At 40.8% G+C, this 22,313-nt stretch overlaps 2 protein-coding genes and 1 pseudogene across 9 annotated transcripts in view; 2 read left to right on the top strand and 1 right to left on the bottom strand.

Annotated features, from left to right (window-relative positions):
* Nucleotides 1–22,313, top strand: part of LOC113656616 — a 355,645-nt pseudogene that overhangs the window by 317,308 nt on the left and 16,024 nt on the right.
* kctd10 (potassium channel tetramerization domain containing 10) lies at nucleotides 74–13,551 on the bottom strand. 3 transcript variants are annotated; one of them, XM_027167932.2, is made up of 8 exons: nucleotides 13,523–13,551; nucleotides 9,632–9,718; nucleotides 2,329–2,542; nucleotides 2,072–2,241; nucleotides 1,825–1,911; nucleotides 1,690–1,742; nucleotides 1,390–1,585; nucleotides 74–1,198 (listed from the first exon to the last, which is right to left on the bottom strand). In XM_027167932.2, exons 2-8 carry the CDS (start codon nucleotides 9,713–9,715, stop codon nucleotides 980–982), a joined length of 1,023 nt encoding a protein of 340 aa, XP_027023733.1. In that variant the 5' UTR covers nucleotides 9,716–9,718; nucleotides 13,523–13,551; the 3' UTR covers nucleotides 74–979. The 3 variants fall into 3 exon arrangements, with proteins under 3 accessions (XP_027023733.1, XP_027023734.1, XP_027023735.1); XM_027167933.2 differs by lacking the exons at nucleotides 9,632–9,718; nucleotides 13,523–13,551 and adding an exon at nucleotides 3,154–3,292; XM_027167934.2 differs by lacking the exons at nucleotides 9,632–9,718; nucleotides 13,523–13,551 and adding an exon at nucleotides 2,642–2,674.
* Nucleotides 13,204–22,313, top strand: part of ube3b (ubiquitin protein ligase E3B) — a 16,730-nt gene continuing 7,620 nt past the window's right edge. The window contains exons 1-15 of one of the 6 annotated variants that reach the window (XM_047818561.1): nucleotides 13,842–13,995; nucleotides 14,547–14,629; nucleotides 14,874–15,050; nucleotides 15,225–15,342; nucleotides 15,537–15,596; nucleotides 15,670–15,774; nucleotides 16,057–16,153; nucleotides 17,237–17,322; nucleotides 17,476–17,558; nucleotides 17,732–17,837; nucleotides 18,055–18,175; nucleotides 18,473–18,650; nucleotides 18,853–19,019; nucleotides 19,227–19,372; nucleotides 22,107–22,128. In XM_047818561.1, coding sequence (XP_047674517.1) covers nucleotides 14,890–15,050; nucleotides 15,225–15,342; nucleotides 15,537–15,596; nucleotides 15,670–15,774; nucleotides 16,057–16,153; nucleotides 17,237–17,322; nucleotides 17,476–17,558; nucleotides 17,732–17,837; nucleotides 18,055–18,175; nucleotides 18,473–18,650; nucleotides 18,853–19,019; nucleotides 19,227–19,372; nucleotides 22,107–22,128 — 1,450 coding nt within the window. In that variant the 5' untranslated portion in view covers nucleotides 13,842–13,995; nucleotides 14,547–14,629; nucleotides 14,874–14,889. Of the gene's footprint in view, nucleotides 13,338–13,841; nucleotides 14,454–14,546; nucleotides 14,630–14,873; nucleotides 15,051–15,224; nucleotides 15,343–15,536; nucleotides 15,597–15,669; nucleotides 15,775–16,056; nucleotides 16,154–17,236; nucleotides 17,323–17,475; nucleotides 17,559–17,731; nucleotides 17,838–18,054; nucleotides 18,176–18,472; nucleotides 18,651–18,852; nucleotides 19,020–19,226; nucleotides 19,395–22,106; nucleotides 22,129–22,313 lie in introns of those variants that run through there. The other 5 variants (XM_047818563.1, XM_047818560.1, XM_047818562.1 and 2 more) reach the window with 5 other exon arrangements.

The raw sequence follows: 22,313 nt of genomic DNA, 5'->3' as shown, positions 1-22,313 counted from the left end.
ATACAAACTATCCAGTCATGTGAACATAAGCTGATCCTGGATCTGTCATCTGGTGGGAAACAGAAATACCTCGTCTTTTATGAGGAAAACCATAACACTCCTTCAGCAGAGTGTCTTCCATGACTGGATGGTCCACAGTGTCTCAGCACTTCAGCTGTGTTTCTCTGACTCAACACGAGCACTCAGACCCACAGCGAGAGGCACCGATATATCCTGTGACTAATTAAACAGCTCATGCTGAAATGGTGCACGTGTTTCCTCCTGTAATCTACCACATTACAAACAAGTGTCACTCAGCATCACTGACATGATTTATAGGGTAGTTATTGCTCTCAGTGACCAAAGCCTGCTTTCTAAAGGGGCAAAACGAGCACGACACCGCCCTCTAGTGGATAAAACGAGTTACACACTCTTCTCTCCCTCCATCGCCATTCTCAGTACTTAAAGCTCATCAGTAGTGAGAAACCCAACGAATCCCTCAAAGAGACGCACGACCAGTGCTTAGAAGTTTAGTAATTATATTGGCAATTAACATGTGAGACACATGAAGTGTCCATTTTAGAGCTTTGACCACAGTAAAGTTTCAACACAATGCCGAGTGTCGCAGTGCTGCGTTTAAGACTCCTGAATGCTGCTCACTTCAAGGTTTAACTTCCTCACTACTCCTACACACGCTCCTCTGTGTCTGTTAAAAATGAGCAGCATTCATCAAGATGAGCAGTATGCTAAGATAGAAGAGAAAGAAAAGCTCATAGCATGCAAACCTGCCATCAAGAATCAGAAATACATTTTTGTATATATGTGTAAGGGGCAGAAGTAAATTCTCTCAATTAAGTGATTGTTGTGTGTCTCTCTCTCTCTCTCCTATGTGAATTATTGTTTAGCAATATGATCGCGGACAGAAGAGAGAAAGAAAGATTGAAAGAACTGGGTGATTAAGGCACAGGGGTTGCAGGTCAGAGGTCAATTGAGAGTTTGTTCACTGGTGATGATGTGTGCGGTCGTCAGGTCGTTTGATGTGAATCCTGCGCACACGATCAACACGTTCACGCTCCTCATCCTCATCCAGGTGGTGTGAGCGCCCTGCAGCACCCCCTGTCGCCTCCAGCAGCGCGTTGTCGGGCCCGCGGCCGTCCTGACACTCGTATAGCAGGATATTCAGTGTCTCCTCGTAAATCCGTGCTTCAGGGAACTCGACCTGTGTTACAGCAGAGACATCATTACAGATGATAATTCAGTGCGGGTCACTACCTCACCTACTACAGAGTGATAGAGCTATTTAAAATAAACACATAATACTCCATTTTAATTAAATAAAAAAAAAATCTCTTCATTTACATAACTCCTATTTACATAACCATACCGTGTGATGCTGTGTCTGTTGGTTACCTTTGTCTGCTTCTTCTCAGTAGCGTAGACAATGGAGGTGCAGCACACCTCTGCGATCTTCCTGCCCTGCCCGTAAAATGACCAGCAGCAGATCTCATCTCCGATCACATCTTTAATGAAGAGCACTCGGCCATTAAAGCGCAGAGACAGCTTATCGAACAGCTCGATGTTCTTCAGCATGTTGTCATCAGAGTTACTGGAGACAGTGAGATCACATTTAATGTTAGAATTTAAACAGACCTTTATACAGCCTCTGAATCATTACTCAGAGATAAATATTCACTTCATGCTCACTCTCACCTGGTGTAGGAGTATTTATTGTTGCTTCTGTTGTACAGCAGTTTAACGGTGGGCTGGTAAACAAACATGGAATTTAATGAACGTTTTCATTACTAAAAAAGTAAAGTAAAAAGGTGTCTTGTTTCACTGCTGTACCTTATTTGAGGTGGCGATGAGTTTCTGCTCTTCCTTAGGTGATGTTACCAAGGGCACTTTGCAGAACGGCTCATAGGCATCTTTATTCTAGAAGAATATTTTAGATTAATGACAGAGCGGAAGCTGTACAATGTGCACTACTGAAAAACTGCCAAGTTTATCGTTTTAATGAATAAACTGCAGCTCTGGAAGTGTTCTTTACAGACATGCTGTACACTGGTGAGTCTGCAGTCAGTGTGTGTGTTACCTGCAGTGCAGCCTGACACTCATCCACTAAACCCTGCACAAGGTAGTACTTGGCTTCAGCCAGCAGCTCCTCTGTCTCTCTCCTGCTCTCGGGCAGAGGCACCACGCCATCACGCAGGTAGTTCAGCACAGTGCCAAAGTGTTTCCCGCATCGATCGATCAGGATCCAGCCTACAGAGAAATACCACAGCATCAGATCATCTGAGTTACTAGAGAACTGCTGTGTGTGGGAATATGAGCAAAAGTACAGAAACAGACCTTCACTGTCAGTGAGGACCTCCATGCGGCCGCTGAACATGGCCTTCAGCATTGTGTCCTGCTTGGTGAGGGTCTGCATGGTGGTGTAGTAAAGAGCTCCACCCACGTTTAGCTTCACGTACTTGGAGCTCGGACTCGACCCCTTGAACGAGGTGGTCCGGGTCGTCGCAGCCGGCACAGCCGAGCTCACAGCACTCTCTCCTGACATCTCTTCCTGTAACACACACACACACACAATGATCACTACAGAGGAAACCTGAGCTATAACCTGCACCGATTAGATAACCGGGAAAAGACAGGAAGTGTTCTCGACCTTTAACAGCAATGCCATGTTTATTTCACTCCATACGGCGTAACTACATTGTTAACCCGAACAAGACACCAGTCTAGCCTCCACATTATTAACCACCCGTATTCCGACAAACCACTGCGCATGCGCAGGTACGCATCCGCGCATCAGACACATAAGCTGTGGGCTGATTCGACAGTTCCGCTTTAGGTATTAAATACTAGCCAATCCTCGCATAGCAGGCGGAACTTGTTGAAATACGGGCGGAGAGAAAACTAAAGAAAAACAAAATCCAGATATTTCTTTACTATAGAATTTAAACATCATTAGCTGTAGAAAAGCCTTCAAACCCGTTATCGAACAAAAACAACAGAAAAACGCTGCTGTAATCAAATGCAGCTGTTTTTAACCACAATAACGGAAGAAATAAACACCTCAAAACGATTATACAAAGATGTTTATACGTTAAACATAATGAAATAACAAAGTCACAGTCAGTACTGTTAAACAAACGGGAGTAAAATAAGTTATTTTACCATAGAAATCCTTCCCGACGCTTTCGGGCCCTGGAACCTGCCTAAGATTAAACACTTCCGGTTAAAAGCGCGCATGCGCCCTAAGCCGCATTCTTCGGGGGTGACGTTTGTTTTCACCGCACCGACGTCGTCGGGATACAGATGTTGTTTTTATTTTGGTTTATAAATTTCCAAAAGTAAAACTTTTATTATAATGTATTAAAGCGACCAACTGACCCTTATTGTGATGTATGGATGCATCAGTTAAGGATTTCTCATGAAAAAAGGGTAAAGGGAAAAGTAAATAATAACTATTTTTTATTCAAGATTCAATAAAAGGTTTATTGTCATGTGAATTGTTACAGTGAAAAACACAATGGTTTAAACCATACAATGAAGTTCTTACTTTGCACGTATCCCTTATAAAAATAATAAAAATAGATAATAGAAATGAAATGTATGGAAAACTACACTATATACAGAGTAAAAGTGCTCAGTGTGTTGTGTGGCAGCAAAGTGTTAAGTGTTGTTCATTGGTTTGTATTGGGTGTGTATTGGCCCTTTCTGATGACCCTGGTGTTGTAAATGTCCTGGAGTGATGGTAAAGCAACTCCACAGATGTACCATGCAATTTTTATGACCCGCTGGAGATCTTTCCTCTCCTGAACAGTGCAGTTTCTGACTGAGCTTTTCTAATTTTAGAGCAGCAAAAAAGAAAAACAGAAGTCATTGTGTATGTACAAAGGCAGGAAAGTAGAAAAAATGAGAAAGCTCAAGTTAAAAATCCAGCCCATGTACTTCACCAAGACAAATTTGATCTGACTTGAGACATCTGCAACGTTCAGAAATGTGTCTTTTCCGAATTAACCAAAACTCTGCGGCATCCCCTAATGTATAAAGTTACAGAAGCTGGTTATTGATTCAGACTTTCTCCATGGACTTGAGCATAATTCTGAAACACAAATAACGATTAGCTTGCACTGAGAAAGTAAAAGTGCTCAGTGTGTTGTGTGGCAGCTAAGTGTTAAGTGTTGTTCATTGGTTTGTATTGGGTGTATATTGTCCCTGATGATGTTATGGGCCTCTTCTGATGACCCTGGTGTTGTAAATGTCCTGGAGTGATGGTAAAGCAACTCCACAGATGTACCGTGCAATTTTTATAACCCGCTGGAGAGCTTTCCTGTCCTGAACAGTGCGGCTTCTGTGCCAAACTGTGATTGAGCTGGTGATCACACTTTCGACTGTACATCTGTAGAAGTTGCTGAGGATCTCGGTTGACATGCCAAATTCCTTCAGCCTTCGTGAAAAGTACAGTCGCTGCTGGGACCTTCTCAAGAGCTTTGGAGTATTGTGAGACCAGGTGAAGTCCTCGCTGATGTAGGTTCCAAGGAATTTTAATGTTTTCACCCTCCCTACCTCTGTCTCACCGATGTGGATTGAGATGTACTGCATCTTCCTCCTTCTCCTAGGATCAATAATCACATCCTTGGTCTTATCTGCATTTAAGGAGAGATTATTTTCCTGACACCAGGCATTCAGACCTGTTACTTCCGTTCTGTACGACGTTTCCTCTCTGAAGACTGTGGTATCATCCACAAACTTTATTGTTGTTGGTTTGTGAGGCCACGCAGTTATAGGTGAAGAGGGAGTACAGCATTGGGCTCATGACACATCGTCGGGGGTCCCTGTACTCACAGTTCTGATGCCTGATGTCTGGTTTTCTACTCTAACAGACTGGGGTCTGTCTGTCTGTCAGGAAGTTCAGCACCCAGTTACAGAGAGATGTTGTCAGTCCAAGGGTGAGCAGCTTTTCAGAGAGCCTGTGTGGAATAACTGTGTTGAATGCCGAGCTGTAGTTGATGAATAGCATTCTCACATATGTGTCCTTACTCTCCAAGTGTGTGAGGGCTGTGTGGATGGCAGCATCGACAGCATCTTCAGTGTACCGGTTTTGTCGATATGCAAACTGAAATGAGTCCAAGGACTATTGGGGTGAGTGCAACAAGGATGATAGTCATTAAGGGCAGGTCACAGTGTTCTTCCTTGGGAGAGGTACAGTATAATGTTGGTGGACTTGAAGCAGGTTGGCACCATGGCCTGAGCGAGGGAAAGATTATAGATATTGACAAGCAAACCCTGAGTGCCCGCCCCGAGATGTTATCTGGGCCGGCTGCCTTCCATGGGTTCGTATTCCTCAGAGCCATGCGCACCTCTGCTGATGACACAGTGAATGCCGTGTCCAGTATGGACTCTGAGGCCAGAGTCCTATGATGTTGGCTGGTGTTTGAGGCCTCAAAGCGAGCAAAAACCTCATTCAGTTCATCTGCCAGTGTAATCTCATTATTAATGTAAAAATCAATGTTAATTATAATACAGACAAACAATAAAGACAATTTGCAATCATTTTTACCGACTGCTACTTGTTTCTACCTGGAACAATTTGTGAGTTACACTAATTAAAAAGTAGTAGTAGTAGTAGTAGTAGTATCACAATATAACTTAGGGGCGTGAACTGTGCTTACAATAGAAGTGTAAAAAGGCTGTGGATTTCAATTTTGAGATCACACACACAAAAGAAAAACAAAAAACAGTCCCGTGAGCTATTAATAGCAATATATTAAAAAATAATAACTGAGCGATGTATTTAACATTCAATATAATGTGTACATACTATGTTATACAATTATATAAATGGCTTGAATAATATAGCGTTCGTTTTCAGACACGTCACCTTCTGCGCCCTGATTGGCTAATTGGATTTAAACCGTCCGCTAAATTAAAAAAAATTCTCAATTCTCAAAAACTCATTTATAGGAAATTTTATTTATTAGAAACATTTTCCTTGAAGGTAATGAACCTAATATTGCAATCCACTCAAAACTCTAGCACCAAAATAGTAGATAAACAAACCAGCTCTCAGGTAAGGTAACTTTTAATTAGGACATGATTAAGTGTTATTCACCACGGATAACAGAGAGTGTATTGGATGAATAATATAATGATACAGGCTAACGATAGTAGATCAGATTAACTTGCTTTTATAGTTAAGTGTATGATAAAAGTCATTGTCCGTTGTTTATCAGGTATCATTAAGTGACATCATAAGTACTGCTCAGTGTCGATGTGTGACGTCACTCAGACAGTGTAATACAGCAGAACACAACAGAAAGAGGTCTAGTCTAATTTCTGTGGACAGTCAGAACAACAAGAAAGAAAGCAGAAAGTCCAATCGTAGTGTGCAGGCAGTACAGCAAGAAATAGCTAGGTGTGAGACTGTAATTGTTGTTTTAATAGTTTTTAGTTTGTGTGTGTTTTGAATGTTCTGAACTGGCTCAAAAATAATAAAATGTTTTCAGGTCATTTCCTGGATTTTTCCGAAAGGAAATAAGGAGGAAAAACGTTTTGGACCGTATAAACGTCCTGATGTTTTTTCCTTACTTGACCAGCAATATGAAAAAAAAAAAAAACGATGGAGAGATGGAGCTACAACTTACAGTACACTTGCAGGACTTGGGAGAAGATCATTAAGGTAAGGTATGGTAAGGTATCAGTAAACAATGGTTTGTTTGTATAGGGTTTATTTCCTTGTTTTGTTAATACTGTTGGTTGGATATTTTGAAGGGTTTAACATCATGCAGATACAGCAAGATTATTAATTTATTAATGTCTGACTTTGATTATTAAGTTATCAGAATTACTTGTTAATGTATATCCAAAACTGGCAAAAAACAGTGCTCAGGCATGTCGGATTGTTGTGAATAGTTTTTTCTTAATCTTAATATTCTTTCTTTAAAATCAGATGCATGTATAGATACTGGATGAATTTAGCTCTGTGAACAACTTTTTAGGCGGATTGTCTATTATTGTCCATAATGATTTATATTTTCTATTTTGAACTGTAGGTGGAGGTGGGCAACGTAAATTGATTTTCATCACTTCTGACCCAGATGGATATAATGGGAAGCACTGAGCAGCAATGGGAAGTGCACAATGTATATGATTCCTCTACAAGAGGTAATTAACACAACTCCATTACCACCTGATGCAAAAGCATTTAAAAAAATGCCCAAAGCCCAGTGTACAGCCAAATGGTTTCTCTTCGGTGCCTTCCACAATACATATCAAGTGTTGTAAGATGAAACATGGATTTGTGTACCCCAAGTGATGATGTAAGTCTAAAGTGCTCATTTTAATCACCAATGAGGAAAACGTCCTCTGAAAACACCTGGGTGGTGACATTCTGTTTCATTTCTAGGCAATTGAGAAGTTGCTACAAGCAGACAATTCATATTCTATTGACATTTGGACAGAAGTGTGTTTTTTTTTCTTGCACATACTGAATGTTTCTATTTTAAAAAGCAACATTCTGTGTTTTTGTTCAGTTTTAGGAATTGAAAAAGTCACCAGGAATTGAAAGTTGTGATTCAAATATAATCGACATCTAGACAGAGGTGACAAGGATGTTTATGTATTTATTTATTATCTGTGTGTATTTAACAATATAATTTTACTGTTTCTGGAGCAGTTTGTTTGGTATATGAATGGTTCCTAAACAGTGGTTTGTACATAATTTCATTCTGCTATATTTCATTGTTATATAAGACTGCTGAGTGTCCGCTGTGCAAGAATACATTTGATAGTGACATCATTGAGATACACGGAATATTGTAAATTACTTTAAAGAGTTGTGTCACTTTTACATTTCTGTTTTTGACAGGTGCTTTTATCCTAAGCGCCTTGCAGTCCAGTACAAGGTACACATTTTATTAATATGGTTCGAACCCATGACCATTGTGCTGCTAATGGAATGATCTACCACTGTGCTATACAGAAACAGTATATTTGTGTATTACAGGAACACCTATTAGTTCTAATAGTCACAAATTATAATGTTTACAGCAACTTATTTATATATTAAACTTATATATTAAACTTTAAAAATCAAAGCATTTACATTTTATTTCTGCCTTTATGTGCAGATCTGCAGATCATAATAACTTCAGTGACCCAATGGAGAGCCTTCAAAGATAAAAAATGGTAAATTAAGGAATTCTTTTGCATTGCTGATACCTTTTTTATTTCTGTTTATAACTATAATGAAGTTCTGGGGAGATTTTGAAGTATATCAGCAGCAAGATTGACCAAACCAACACCTTTTCCATCTGTGTGTCTCGGACTGACATCTTCAAAAGAAGCATGCAACAGTGGCAGCGGCAAAAGAAATCTCCAAAGTGCACACTAAAAGTTACCTTTTTTGGGGGAAGCAGGCATTGACACTGGAGCTCTTAGCTCATTTGTTTATAAATTTAAAAGCAGACAGCTTAGATCATAACTACTTCAGCTATGCAAGTTTTAATCAGTGAACACTTGATTGTAAATGTTCCATAATGATAAATATTTTAAGTTGATTTAAGATTTTGTTTTATTTACTTGAATAAATGCCATGATTTCTCCTGCACTCCCACTTTAATGTGTTCGATATCTTTGCTCTGGAGATTGTGACAATATACAGGTGTCTACTAGTGATGCCACAGATATGGAATTCTCACTGCTTATTGGGAAGTGTTTTGTGAGTCGCTCGATAAGGGCATCTGCCCAATGCTGTAGATAGGGGTTGCCCATGAGACTGTATACTTTTTCTTTGTATTCAGGTTAACTCAACAGATGACATGAGTAAACTTACTGATGAGATTGTAAGCTGTGGATACACTGGAAGTGTGTGGCCAAGAAAAACATTATCAGGTGCACTAAACTAGTTCATCTTATAATATGTGGTACGGTTAAAAGGATCCTATCAATGTTATTTTTTAAATAATAAAAGCAAACATTTCCTAATGAAACATTTGAAATCCCAATAGGGCAATTGTTCTACACTCCACTATGAGAGTTGTCCCCATGCTTGATCAGCTCCAAAAATGCCTGCAGCTCTATGATCTCTGGAATATCATGAAAATGCATCCAGACTTTTGCTTACCCCTGTTTGTACAAGGGAAAAAAGATGACAGGGTAGACCATTTTTATTCCATTTTAACCATTATTATAAGGAAACATGTTTAATGTTAGAGCAACATGCCTACAGAAATGCAAATAGTATCTCTCTTTTTTCTTTAAGGTGGATGCAGCCTTCATTCTGGAGAATTGTCATTCTGTCTTTAGTGAGAAAGGGTTTGTGAGATACGGTAAATAAATAAATGTAATGAACTTATTCCAAGACTTTCTACAGAAAATTGAGTATTGTGGTACATATATTTTCATGGTCACAGTGTACTTTTTAATGCCTGCTTATCTTTCTTAATTTTTAATGAATCTTCCTCTTCCGGTCCCTTTCATATTAAACATGGTTTCTGCAATTGCCACGCTTTCTACTCCCTCACCCCTTAGTCTAAAAAAACTTTAAAAAAAAAAAAAGGAACGTACATAGAGGTAAAATGACATTAAGAAGATACAAACATGTTTAACTACACAAGGGGGTGGGGAGCAGAAAACTATGATCTCTTACCTTGAAGGACATAGATACTTTTGCACAGACTGGAGGAAGGACAATAGTGTTGGAACGATTGTTTGTTGCTGGTTCCAAGTACATGATCTATACAAAGAGAAAGAATACATCCAATCATTATCTGACTAACATTATGCCTTTATTTCAAACATCTATCTATCTATCTATCTATCTATCTATCTATCTATCTATCTATCTATCTATCTATCTATCTATCTATCTATCTATCTATCTATCTATCTATATCTAAACGATGAAGGTGAAAATCTTAATGAAGAACAAAAAGTTTATTCCAACGTAGCAGTGACAAAATACATGAAGTACTTTGGGCTCATTGGAATCAAGAAGAACAGAGGACAAATCCTGCTCAAACATTTTATACTGTTTTTCCTACTTGTAGTTCAAATGGGGTTTCCCTTTAAATGTGTATTGAGCGTAAGAACTGAGTTTCTCCCAAATGGCTGGGATACACATTGTTATCTAGCCAGATGTCCTAAATGTTCATGGGAAATGCAGGTCCGTAGCCAGCCTATTGAAAGGGGTGTGTGTGTGTGTGTGTGTGTGTGTGTGTGTGTGTTTTTCAAAAAGTGGACCTTTTTGCAGTTTTTCTCCTCCTTTTGTATTTAATTATGAGGTTCAATACTTCATTTTGGTGACCTTTTATGCACTAATTTGTGCTGGATTAGCTTGTCTGCTGGTATCTTAATGAGCACGAATTTTGATGCACCTAAATTATTTTCTGCATTGTTGTCAAATTGCTTCCTCATGTACAACCTTAATCAGTCCATACACAGTTCATAAGTTTAAAGACCACACTAACAACAGAATGAACTTTACTGAAGTATTAATAATAATAATTATTTTCATCATTATTTCTTGACTCTCTGTCAATGCCTCTTTGCTTGTTGCTGTATTTGACTTGCCACTTATGGATTGGCTGGGTAGGCATCGTAAATCAATTTATATACTAATCATTCCAGATAATTTACCTCAAGCGGTCTGCTTTGAAGTTCTCAGAGGAATAAAGACGCGCACCGAAGGAGAGAAGCATTTCCATTGGCTCCAGTCTGCCGGTATTGGCCAATCACAAAAGTCGATATTGCACAGCCAATATCACTGATTATCCCACTAAGTTTTATTATTATAATTATGCTACGTTTATATGGATATTATATTGTAGACTATTGAGTGGATAAAATATAAAAATCATTTTTTAATTACAAAAAAAATTATGTTATATATAAAACCCCTCCTCTCATTCAGAGGCGATGCTTCACCTTTGCTTTGAAAAGTGTATTGCGAGAACAAGCATTGATTAAAACAATGATGACAATCACATGAAAAAAAAACGACTTAAATTCTGGACCTTCAGTGAGAACCACCCGAACCCCCCCTGCCTATGGGCTTGTCATGTAAACCTTGGCTTGGTATTGTTACAGTTATCACCCAAATGGTAATTGTGGTCACGTAGACCCTTTGTTTAGTCTAACAATTTAATCAAGTTTATTCGTTTAGAGTTCTAAACGTATTACCTTATAATACTTTCCGATGTGTATCTTGGAGTGGAATCTGTGTGCATACAATCTGTAATTTCTTACACTATCTCAATTCAAAATATAAAACTACATACATTCCATGAATCGTAATCATAAATGTAAATAAATTTACTTTTTGTGATAATCCATATATCCCACCAAATATGATGATGATGAAACCAGGTTACAAAAAGCATGGATTGCATGACTTTAAACATTTTGTTAAGTAAAATATGAGACAATCAACTTAGAAGCTTATGATTTGTGTCAATGTGGACTAAGGACAATGGACCTCATACAAAATATGACCTCCTGATAATACACCCCAGTTGTGTCATCCTTTCCAAAATGCCAGGGCTGTCCACTCTGTGCATCGAGACTTTTATACAATCCCATTGAACTCTATGTCCGTCTGCCTGCAGGCAACCTTTTACCATCCTGCATTTTGATACAGGATTTGATCCAGCATTTGATCTTTGTTTTGGTCGGTGAATGTTCTTTTTATAGTCAATATGGTATTATCCAATTCATGGTCAGATATGGTGTAAACCCACATAGTCTATAGTTTATTTTGGAGTTGTATTTTAACAAACCATCTAAATTGTCGTAATCTGTAAACGGTTGTGAACGTAGGTTTTGGACTCCAACTCTCATGAAAAACAAAATTACGTACAATAGTTTTTAATTACGCACGATTATTATTGACGGTGAATTTATTACATAACAAGGGGCTTATTTGGGGTCAACTGTCCTGAGTGACAGGGAGTATGGAAAAGAGGTGAAGATGTGAGTGCAGGTGGGTTGGAGAAGGTGGAGAACAGTGTCAGGAGTGTTGTGTGACAGAAGAGTGTCGGGAGTGTTGTGTGACAGAAGAGTGTCGGGAGTGTTGTGTGACAGAAGAGTGTGTCAGGAGTGTTGTGTGACAGAAGAGTGTGTCAGGAGTGTTGTGTGACAGAAGAATGTGTCAGGAGTGTTGTGTGACAGAAGAGTGTGTCAGGAGTGTTGTGTGACAGAAGAGTGTCAGGAGTGTTGTGTGACAGAAGAGTGTGTCAGGAGTGTTGTGTGACAGAAGAGTGTGTCAGGAGTGTTGTGTGACAGAAGACTGTCAGGAGTGTTGTGTGATAGAAGAGTGTCAGGAGTGTTGTGTGACAGAAGAGTGTGTCAGGAGTGTTGTGTGACAGAAGAGTGTGTCAGGAGTGTTGTGTGACTGAAGAGTGTGTCAGGAGTGTTGTGTGACAGAAGAGTGTGTCAGGAGTGTTGTGTGACTGAAGAGTGTGTCAGGAGTGTTGTGTGACAGAAGAGTGTGTCAGGAGTGTTGTGTGACAGAAGAGTGTGTCAGGAGTGTTGTGTGACAGAAGAGTGTGTCAGGAGTGTTGTGTGACAGAAGAGTGTCAGCAAGAATCAAAGGAAAGGTGAATTAGACAGTATAGAGAGAGCAGCAATAATGTAGGAGTTAGAGACTGTACCAGAGATGAGGATATTGAGGTTCACTTTAGGAGTGATGAGGATGGACAGAATTAAGAACGAGCACATCCTCATCCTCACATCCTCAAAGCTCAGGGTGACTGTTTTAGGAGCACGGTCAAAGAGGATAGACTGAGATGGTTTGGACATGTACAGAGGAGGGAAATGTTTATATTACTAGTAGGATGTTAAAGATGGAGCTGCCAGGTAAGAGGTCAACAGGAAGGACAAAGAGGAGTAATATAGATGTGTTGAAAAAAGATATGAAATTGATCGGCGTGAGAGAAGAGGATGCTGAGAGAGTTGAAACAAATGATTCGTCAAATGATTCGCTGTGGCGACTCCTAACGGGAAAAGACGAAAGTAGAAGAATATTCTCAGAATTGTAATAATAAATAATTTACTATTTAAGTTTTTAGACATATACATTTAGCGAAAGTTCATTTAGTGCAGTGTTTTAGAGACACGGAGGAAACGTCTGAATCCCGACACTTTAAATATATGGTGTTTTCTGTAGCCTGTAAACAACGAGTTACTGGGAAAAATAACTCACCTGTTCGGTTCAGAACCAGAATCAGAATCGCGTTTATTGGCAGTAGGATTACAGGAATCTGTCTTGGTGTATTGGTGCATAATAATTATAGAGAAGAAGTATATTATAATGAGTATAATTGTGAGGATCTTATTTACAGAAAGTTATGGAGCAGGTGGGTGAATAACCGCGGAGTTTTCTAACCTTTTGTTATGTATTCAGTTTGTATTTAATATGAAATCTTTCATAACTGCATGTATTCAAAGCATCTGTAAACAGTAAATAATTCACTCTTCGGTCTGACTTATAAATGCTGTTATGTAACAAGTCAAAGTTTTGTTTGTTGTTTAAGTTACTTACCTATTTACTGATGTTAGTATTTCACATCGTTAACACAGTGTGACTGAATCCAGATTTTATGTTGTTACCTAACGGACACCACTGAAAAAGCTCCCCATCACATAAAATACTCATTGTCTACCCGGAAGATTTTGTCAGTTGCACCAATAATAAACGATTTCCACTTGTGCGTTAGTTGTTTTTTTCCCTAACCGTTTTGGGGAACTTACTGGCCTTTGCGCTATGATTGGCTGGCGTAATTACGCCTCATCAAGACGATTGGCTACTGCTTGGCTGATATTTGTAAATGATCCTTCACGTTTATCATTTCAGTGTCCAATAGCAGTACACGTTCTGTCGTGGAGGCGGGACTTGTCGGAATACGGGTGGAGGGGAAATAATGCTTGCTAGCCGCAGTTTTGGTGATACTCCATGAACTGTTTGTATTTATTAAAACAAAGGCCTTCAATCAGCCGTATTACGGCTCAGCTCAGGTTAGACTGCTTTGTTGTGGTGTGTTTGGTGCGTGACAAGATTAACTTTATCCGGTGTGTGCGGAAATGAAGTGTAGCTGTGAGGCTAGTCAGGCTAGCAAACCGTGTTTGTTTTTGTTTACAGTAAATCAGCTGGAGACAAAAGTTTACTCTTGATAACTTTTAATGGAATAAAGTTGTATAGTTCAAACTTGATCTAGTCTATGTGGTAACTGAGGTGTTATTAGCCGGTCGCTTCAGAGGGACAGACAGTCATGCTGTACTTCTGTAAAGGTCATTAATTACTTAAGTATGAAGTGTTACGGGATCCGTAGGTCTAAAGCCTGAGAGATTTTATTATAGATCATAATCAACACCACTGTTCTGTTCTGCAGCTAAACATGCTGCTGCTTTCCTAACATTTACAGAGCATTAATCAGTGATATACTGAAACAATGCAGTGTGTTTAGTCTGTGAAGGTTTGTTTGTTTATTTATTTGGATTGGAAACTGGAAAAACAGAGTTATCTTCAGCACTGGTGCTAAAAGCAGTTTGTGTTTGGATATGTCCAGATTTAAAGAAGTGGACATGTGATAGCCTTCATATGAGCTTTAAAAGAAGAGACCAGACTAAAGAGTGTTACAGGGAGTAAAAGGTACCGGACACACACTTACCTGAATGTACACACCTTCACCCTGAGCATCAGCTCACAGTGAAATCTGAGTCTTAAGATGAATTGTACAGTAACACACGTCACTTAAAAATACGACCTAGACAATTAAGTTCCTCTCTCTCTCTCTCTCTTTCTCTCTCTCTGTCTCTGTGTTTCACTCTCTCTGTGTCTCTCTCTGTGACCTATTTGGTGATACACATTTTAAAGTGTTTGTACCTTTGAGCAGGTGCTGCGTGTGAAAGATGTTTGGCGTGACGCAGACATCCAAGTCTCAGTTCCTGGATAAAGCGCGTATAGCGCGGGAGGAAAGGAAGGGGCTGAAGGAGAAGGAGCAAGCAGCCATGCAGATCCAGGCTCTGGTGCGCAGGTTCATCTGTCGCTGTAGACTGCAGAAAGACATCAGGTAAGCTGCAACTGACATCAGAACTGTGACTGCATGTGTTTGAACTAATGAACTTAATCTTCTGCTTAATCAGGGTTTAGTGTGCATGTGGTTTAGCTAGAAAACTGTGGTATTATTTCCTTATTTGTGTGTTTGTTTTTTTGTCTGAATATTTAAATCCATTTTGTTTTTCAGGAAAGAGGTGGACGAGTTCTTCACTGCAGGGGAAACAGTAACCTCTAAGAGAAATGCGCTGTCCATCTTTAAAATCACCAGAAAATTATTATTCATATTCAACAAAGATGATAAACTGGTAGGATTCAGTGCAGGGGCATACGGCTTTAACCTCATTACTGTAAATGTAAAGTCTAAATTTTTGATGTAAAGTCTGAATTTTAGATGTAAAGTCTGAATTTTAAACTGTGTGTGTGTGAAGTCATTAGTTACAGTTTGTGTCTTTAGTTCCCTTTAATTTCTGAAATCTCACTGATTCTCTTTACTCCACAGAGGTTTGAGGAACTCTGCAGGATGATTCTGAACAGCATGGAGGCTGAAAACGAGCCTAAAGTAAGTAAAGGATTTTGATTTTGATCATCGCTGTATTACTGTGGTGTGGTGATGGATTTCTGCTCTTCTGTAGGTCTGGTACGTTTCTCTGGCACTTTCGAAAGACCTGACCATCCCCTGGCTCAAACAGATCAAAGACGTGCTCTGGCTCTCCTGCGAGTTCCTCAAAAAACTCAAGGTATTGATTTAAACACTGATCAAAGCCACTGTGTCTTCAGAGTCTGACTAATAAATAAATTCTGAATAATTATAATTATAACGGATGATATGTTCGGTATCACATGGAGGAGGAGGATGATGATATGTGTTTAAATGAGTGAGTAGTTAGTTAATAATGATTTTAACAAATATATTTTAAATGAACTTATTACCCTCTTGCTCCCCGTCTCCCCGTCACTCTCCGTCACTCTGTTACTCTTTGTCTCTCTGTCACTCACTTTCTCTCTTTCTCTTTCTGTAGCCGGACATCCTGCAGGATAATAAATTAGTGACTCTGTATCTGAAGATGCTCATAACCTTTACTGACACATCCACATGGAAAATAGTACGAGGGAAAGGTTAGTGTGTGTGTTTGTTACACTGTTGAACTTGCTGTATTATGTGTGTGTTGTGCACATCACTAACTGGTCTAAACAAGGAAAGAGCAAATGGATTTGACCTGAATTAAATTTGTATGCAGTGTGTGTGCTAAATCAGTGGTCCCCAACCTTTTTATCGTCACGGACCGGTCAACTTTTGATAATTTTACCGCGGGCCGCTGGGGGTGGGGTGGGGGAGGTACTTGGGGGGGGTGTTGATTGTTTATATTTTAGATTGTTTTGATTTAATAATTTTAATTTAATTGTATTTAAACATGTCTTCAAAATAAAATACATTTACAGAAAAAAATGAATATAAAGTGATTTAATATTTTAACTCACTACAACGCTAAAATCAATGAGAACCCTGAGCTTGTTTCTTTGCAACGAGACTGTTCCATCTGGGGTAATAGGAGACAATGACACCCGAAGTGTGTTGCTTATGTCCAGTTTATTCCATTGTTTTGTTTTGGTTGCTGTCACTGCAGAAAACACAGATAGGATGTCGGAAATGGCAATAGGGATTTAAGTGCTGTGGTGGCAATCTCAGCACTTTCCCAAGGAAATTTTCTAACGACATCTGTTTCGTACTCATTTTTGCTAATTTGTGGGTTAAATTTGAGCAAACACAATATACACGTACACCAAGCACTGTTAAACATGAGAAAGTACCGGTGAACAGAGAGAAGAGCGATACACACCTTCTCTCTCCACCAAAGCTACAACGCCACTGTCGCTTGCAGCCGCTCAGCTCCAGACGTCACCTAAACCGGGCCCGATATGATATTTTGCGCATGTGCGGTATTGGTGCGGCTTTAGGTGACGTCTCTCAGCTCCCGGTTAACCTCTCGTCCATGGAAAGTCACACAAACACGAGAGAAATACACCACAGTAAATAAATAATTTAATGTTCCTTGGGCGGTTCGGGACCACTGTGCTAAATGATCCGATGAGTCGTGCGTGTGCTTGTGCTTGCGTGAGTGCATGTGCTTGCGTGAGTGAGTGAGTGCGTGTGATGGATTACATCATGTTTTACTTTCCTAATCTGTTTTGTGAGTGAAGGTGAGGCACTGAAGCCTGCGTTAAACAGGATTTGTGAGAACATAATGGGTCACCTCAATCAGAAGGGATTCTACTCTGTTCTACAGGTAAAACCTGAGTGTGAATCTCTCTCTCTCACACACTCTCACACACACTCACACACTCTCACACACACACATACACACACATACATACACACATACGTACATACATACATACATACATACATAAGTTTATTATACTGTTTCTCCTCTGTATAGATTTTGTTAACCAATGGACTGGCGAGATCCAGGCCCTCTCTCACTAAAGGCATGCTCACGGCCATCTTCATCCTGTCAATCAGGTCAGTTACCATTGCGATCATGCTTACTTCTCCAGAGACGTGCTGCCATGTTCTTGTTTTTTGAAACAAATAAATAGAAAAAAAACCTTTTGTGTTTGTTTTGCTGCATTGTTTCAAAAGTGTGTGTGTGTTATTTATTAATTATATTGTGTGCGTGCATCTGTGTGTTCCAGACCTGTCGTAGCAGCACATTTTTCTGATAACCTTCTGAGATCTTTCCTCCTCCACATCATGTCCGTCCCTGCCATCATCTCCCATCTCAACACACTCACCCCAGACGTACGTATACACACTCACTCCAGTAGTTTATTAAATATACATAATTTTATTTGCTGATTTCTGTACAAGGAATTGTTCATCTCTGTACACTTAAACAAATATTTTGACTGTTAGGAACCACCAGAAAGCATGATAAGTGTTTCCAGTTTGGTCAGCTCCAAAAACCTGACCCTTGTGTGTGTTTGTGTGTGTGTGTGTTTGTGTGTGATGTATGCAGTGCATGGTCACTATACAGTCTCATGATCTGATGAGGAAGTTTATCTTGTTCCTGAGTAGAGAAGAACAGTGTTTGGATATCTGTGTCTGTCTGGAGGGAAGTCATACACTCTGCTTACTGGGTAAGAGTGTGTGTTTGTGTGTGTATACTATGTGTTAAAATGATAAAAAGGCCATAGATTTTTTTTTTTATGTATCCAAATATTCCATGCACATTAATGTGTTGATATTAAGTAGAGATTTAGATGTAGAGTTTGTACTGACTCAGAAAGCCAAATAAAAACTCATTCCTGTGATTATTGAGGGCTTCATTCACTCATGGGTTTGATTTAGATTTTAATTCACTGAGTGTCATCAATGTGTGTGTGTGTGTGTGTGTGTGTGTGTGTGTGTGTGTGTGTGTGTGTGTGTGTGTGTAGGGAACCTGATACAGCTGGGTTACCTGAATGTGAAGGTGCTGGAGCAGGAGGCCGGTCACTTTGTGAGAGATCTGACAGACATGTTGGCTTACTGCCAGAGATACGTCTCTCAGAAACAGTCCAATCTCACACACTGGCACCCGGTGCTGGGCTGGTTCTCCCAGACTGTCGACTACGGGTATTCACACACACACACACACACCATTCTGAACTGTAGGATTATGAGAGCATGAGAGCTCCACAGAGGATTATGAGAGCTCATTAGAATGCCATCAGATCATGTTCTACACAAACAACATTTCAAAACTCGATCACATTAATAGAAGTGTGTTTGTATGTGGTGTTTATTTTAACTGTATTTTGTTGGTTAATAAACTCAGGCTGAATGAGTCGATGCCGCTGGTGACTCGGCAGCTGCAGTGTCTTTGGGGTGTTCCTGTGATCAGCACGCTGTTCTGTGACGTCCTCAGCAAAAAACTGGATGTGCATGAACCCGCCTCTTCTCCTCCTCAGCCAACCACAGCACAGAACAACCTGCCTGTCAAAAGTACACATAAACTTCACTTTTATGTTTAAATACTGCTGAAATTGTGTCGAGATATTGTTTGTTCTACAGAGTGGTGAGTACATGATGAAACTGTGACCGTTACCTAAATTACAACAGTAACCGAGTTATAACCCATACTCCACAGCTGATCAAACAGAATAGATGTTAGAATCTGTTAGAAACATATTTTCTCTTTGTTCCTTTCAGATCTTTTTAAACGAGCTTTTCAGAAGTCAGCGTCAGTCCGGAACATCCTGAAGCCGGTCGGGGGGAAGAGGGTGGACTCAGCCGAGGTGCAGAAAGTGTGCAGCGTGTGTGTGCTGTATCAGACGGCCCTCACCACACTCACACAGATACGCCTGCAGATCCTCACAGGTCAGCACACACACACATACACACACTCGCGCACAGATAATGCCTGCAGATCCTCACAGGTCAGCACACACACACGCACACACGCACTCACGCACAGATAATGCCTGCGGATCCTCACAGGTCAGCACACACACACACACACATGCACTCACGCACAGATAATGCCTGCGGATCCTCACGGGTCAGCACACACACACACACATGCACTCACGCACAGATAATGCCTGCGGATCCTCACGGGTCAGCACACACACACACACATTCACGCACAGATAATGCCTGCGGATCCTCACGGGTCAGAGCACACACACACACACACATGCACTCACGCACAGATAATGCCTGCGGATCCTCACGGGTCAGCACACACACACATGCACTCACGCAAAGAGAATTTCCTGCGGATCCTCACGGGTCAGCACACACACACACACATGCACTCACGCACAGATAATGCCTGCGGATCCTCACATCTCAGCACACACGCACACACGCACTCACGCACAGATAATGCCTGCGGATCCTCACAGGTCAGCTTACACACACACACGCACACACATATGCCTGCAGTTCCTTACAGGTCAGCACACTCACGCACTCATGCACAGATAAGCCTGCAGATCCTTACAGGTCAGCACACACACACAGTCGCACACACACACACAGTCACGCACACAGATACCCCTGCAGATCCTCAAAGGTCAGCACACACACACAGTCGCGCACACACACACAGTCACGCACACAGATACCCCTGCAGATCCTCACAGGTCAGCACACACACAAGCACTCACGCACAGATATGCCTGTGGATCCTCACAGGTCAGCTTACACACTCACACACGCACACAGTCACGCACACACACATTCACGCACACAGATACGCCTGCAGATCCTCACAGGTCAGCATTCACACTCACACACACACACACGCACACTCACGCACACAGATACGCCTGCAGATCCTCACAGGTCAGCATTCACACACACACACACACACACACAAACGCGCGCACTCATGCATAGATATGCCTATGTGCACACACACACACACACTCACGCACAGATATACACCTGCGGTTACTCACAGGTCAGCATACACACTCACACAGACACATTCACGCATACAGATACGCCTGCAGATCCTAACAGGTCAAAACACCCACACACACACACACACACTCACAGATACGCCTGCAGATCCTAACAGGTCAGCGCACGCACACACACACACACGCACACGTATATGCCTGCAGTTCCTTACAGGTCAGCACACACACACACTCTCTCACGCACACAGACACCTGCAGATCCTAACAGGTCAGCATACACACACACGCACACAGTCATGCACACACACATTCACGCACACAGATACGCCTGCAGATTCTAACAGGTCAAAATACGCATTGTAAAAAACCATTGATGCCTTTGAGTTCAACTGTCTGTGCATTTGTGCACCAGGCAATGCGCCTATGGGTGTAACAGCATTGGGCAGCAACCTGGGTAAATAATAATTCGACCAATCATAGCGCCAGTTTAAAACTCTTCAAAGCTACAAGCGGAGAGCCGTCAAAACGAATGTGGTTTTCATCTGTCTCTGTCCGTCTTCAATTCTTCTTACAGTGACTGTTTTTTACAAGTGAAGACTTAACGTTTTAAAGGTAAATGGCCAGAATTGTGAATTTCATCCATTTTAATAAGCCTGCCGAACCACAGGCGTCGTTAGACTTTTTTACTGGGGCATGTGCCCAAGTGTCCAGTGTTGTGCCTCAAGTTTAAGTTTTACGCACAGATCAAGTTTTACTTTATTTGCCAGTATTTATATAGGAAACGTAAGTCATGCCTGTAAACGCATTGCCGTCGTACTTTAACAGAAAAGACAAACTGGCGCGAGCACGCAGAAATCAATATCCGCGAGCGTCTGTGTGTCTCTTTTATAGCACGCAGTCATGCTATAATATGACGAAACTAATGTAATTTTTTAAATATCAATCGTATTCTGACTTGATTGTTACTGGCTCCTGTAGATCACTTCTGATGGACATCAGATTTTTTGTGAAAAGCACTGAAATAGAAGCAGAAAGTAGAAATGATGAGGGAGGTATTATTATATGATCAGCCAGTCAAAACCATAGTGAAGTCTAGAGTCTTGCATTATTGCTCATGTCAGATATCAAGTTACTGTTTAGTTCATTAGATCTAATTTATGGCAATACATAAAGAGTTGTTAAAATAGTTTTTATGTTGCCTTTTCAATAAAAGAGTTCTTCATTGTCTACTTGTATGTTGAATAACTAGATATGGTGGTGAGTGAGAACTACGTGCTAAGTAAAAAGTTGTGATGAGTGAGCATGTGAACTTAATCAGCACTGACCAGCAAATTTTCCAAGGTTGGCAGGTCTGCATACACACACACGTAGATCATAACAGGTCAGCACACACACTCACGCACACAGATACGCCTGCAGATCCTCACAGGTCAGCACACACACGCACTCACTCACATATATGCCTGCGGATCCTCACAGGTCAGCTTACACACTCTCTCACCCACACACACACACACACACTCACGCACACAGATACGCCTGCAGATCCTCACAGGTCAGCACACACACGCACTCACGCACATATATGCCTGCGGATCCTTACAGGTCAGCTTACACACTCGCGCACACACACACACACACACACATCTCACGCACACAGATACGCCTGCAGATCCTCACAGGTCAGCGCACGCACACAGATACGCCTGCAGTTCCTTACAGGTCAACACACACACTCACGCACGCAGATATGCCTGTAGATCCTAACAGGTCAGAGCGCGCACACACGCACTCATGCACACAGATACGTCTGCAGATCCTCACAGATCAGCGCGCACACACACATGCACACATATACGCCTGCAGA

The sequence above is a fragment of the Tachysurus fulvidraco genome, chromosome 9, assembly GCF_022655615.1.
Source record: "Tachysurus fulvidraco isolate hzauxx_2018 chromosome 9, HZAU_PFXX_2.0, whole genome shotgun sequence".
Taxonomy (NCBI): domain Eukaryota; kingdom Metazoa; phylum Chordata; class Actinopteri; order Siluriformes; family Bagridae; genus Tachysurus; species Tachysurus fulvidraco.
This window is presented reverse-complemented; position numbering and strand designations above follow the sequence as displayed.

Coding starts and splice junctions, on each gene's coding strand:
- kctd10 (XM_027167932.2), bottom strand. CDS start 9,715: ATGTACTTGGAACCAGCAACAAACAATCGTTCCAACACTATTGTCCTT. Junction 2,242..2,328: donor GGTCCTCACTGACAGTGAAG/GTCTGTTTCTGT, acceptor ATTTCTCTGTAG/GCTGGATCCTGATCGATCGA. Junction 1,586..1,689: donor AATAAATACTCCTACACCAG/GTGAGAGTGAGC, acceptor CACTGTCTCCAG/TAACTCTGATGACAACATGC.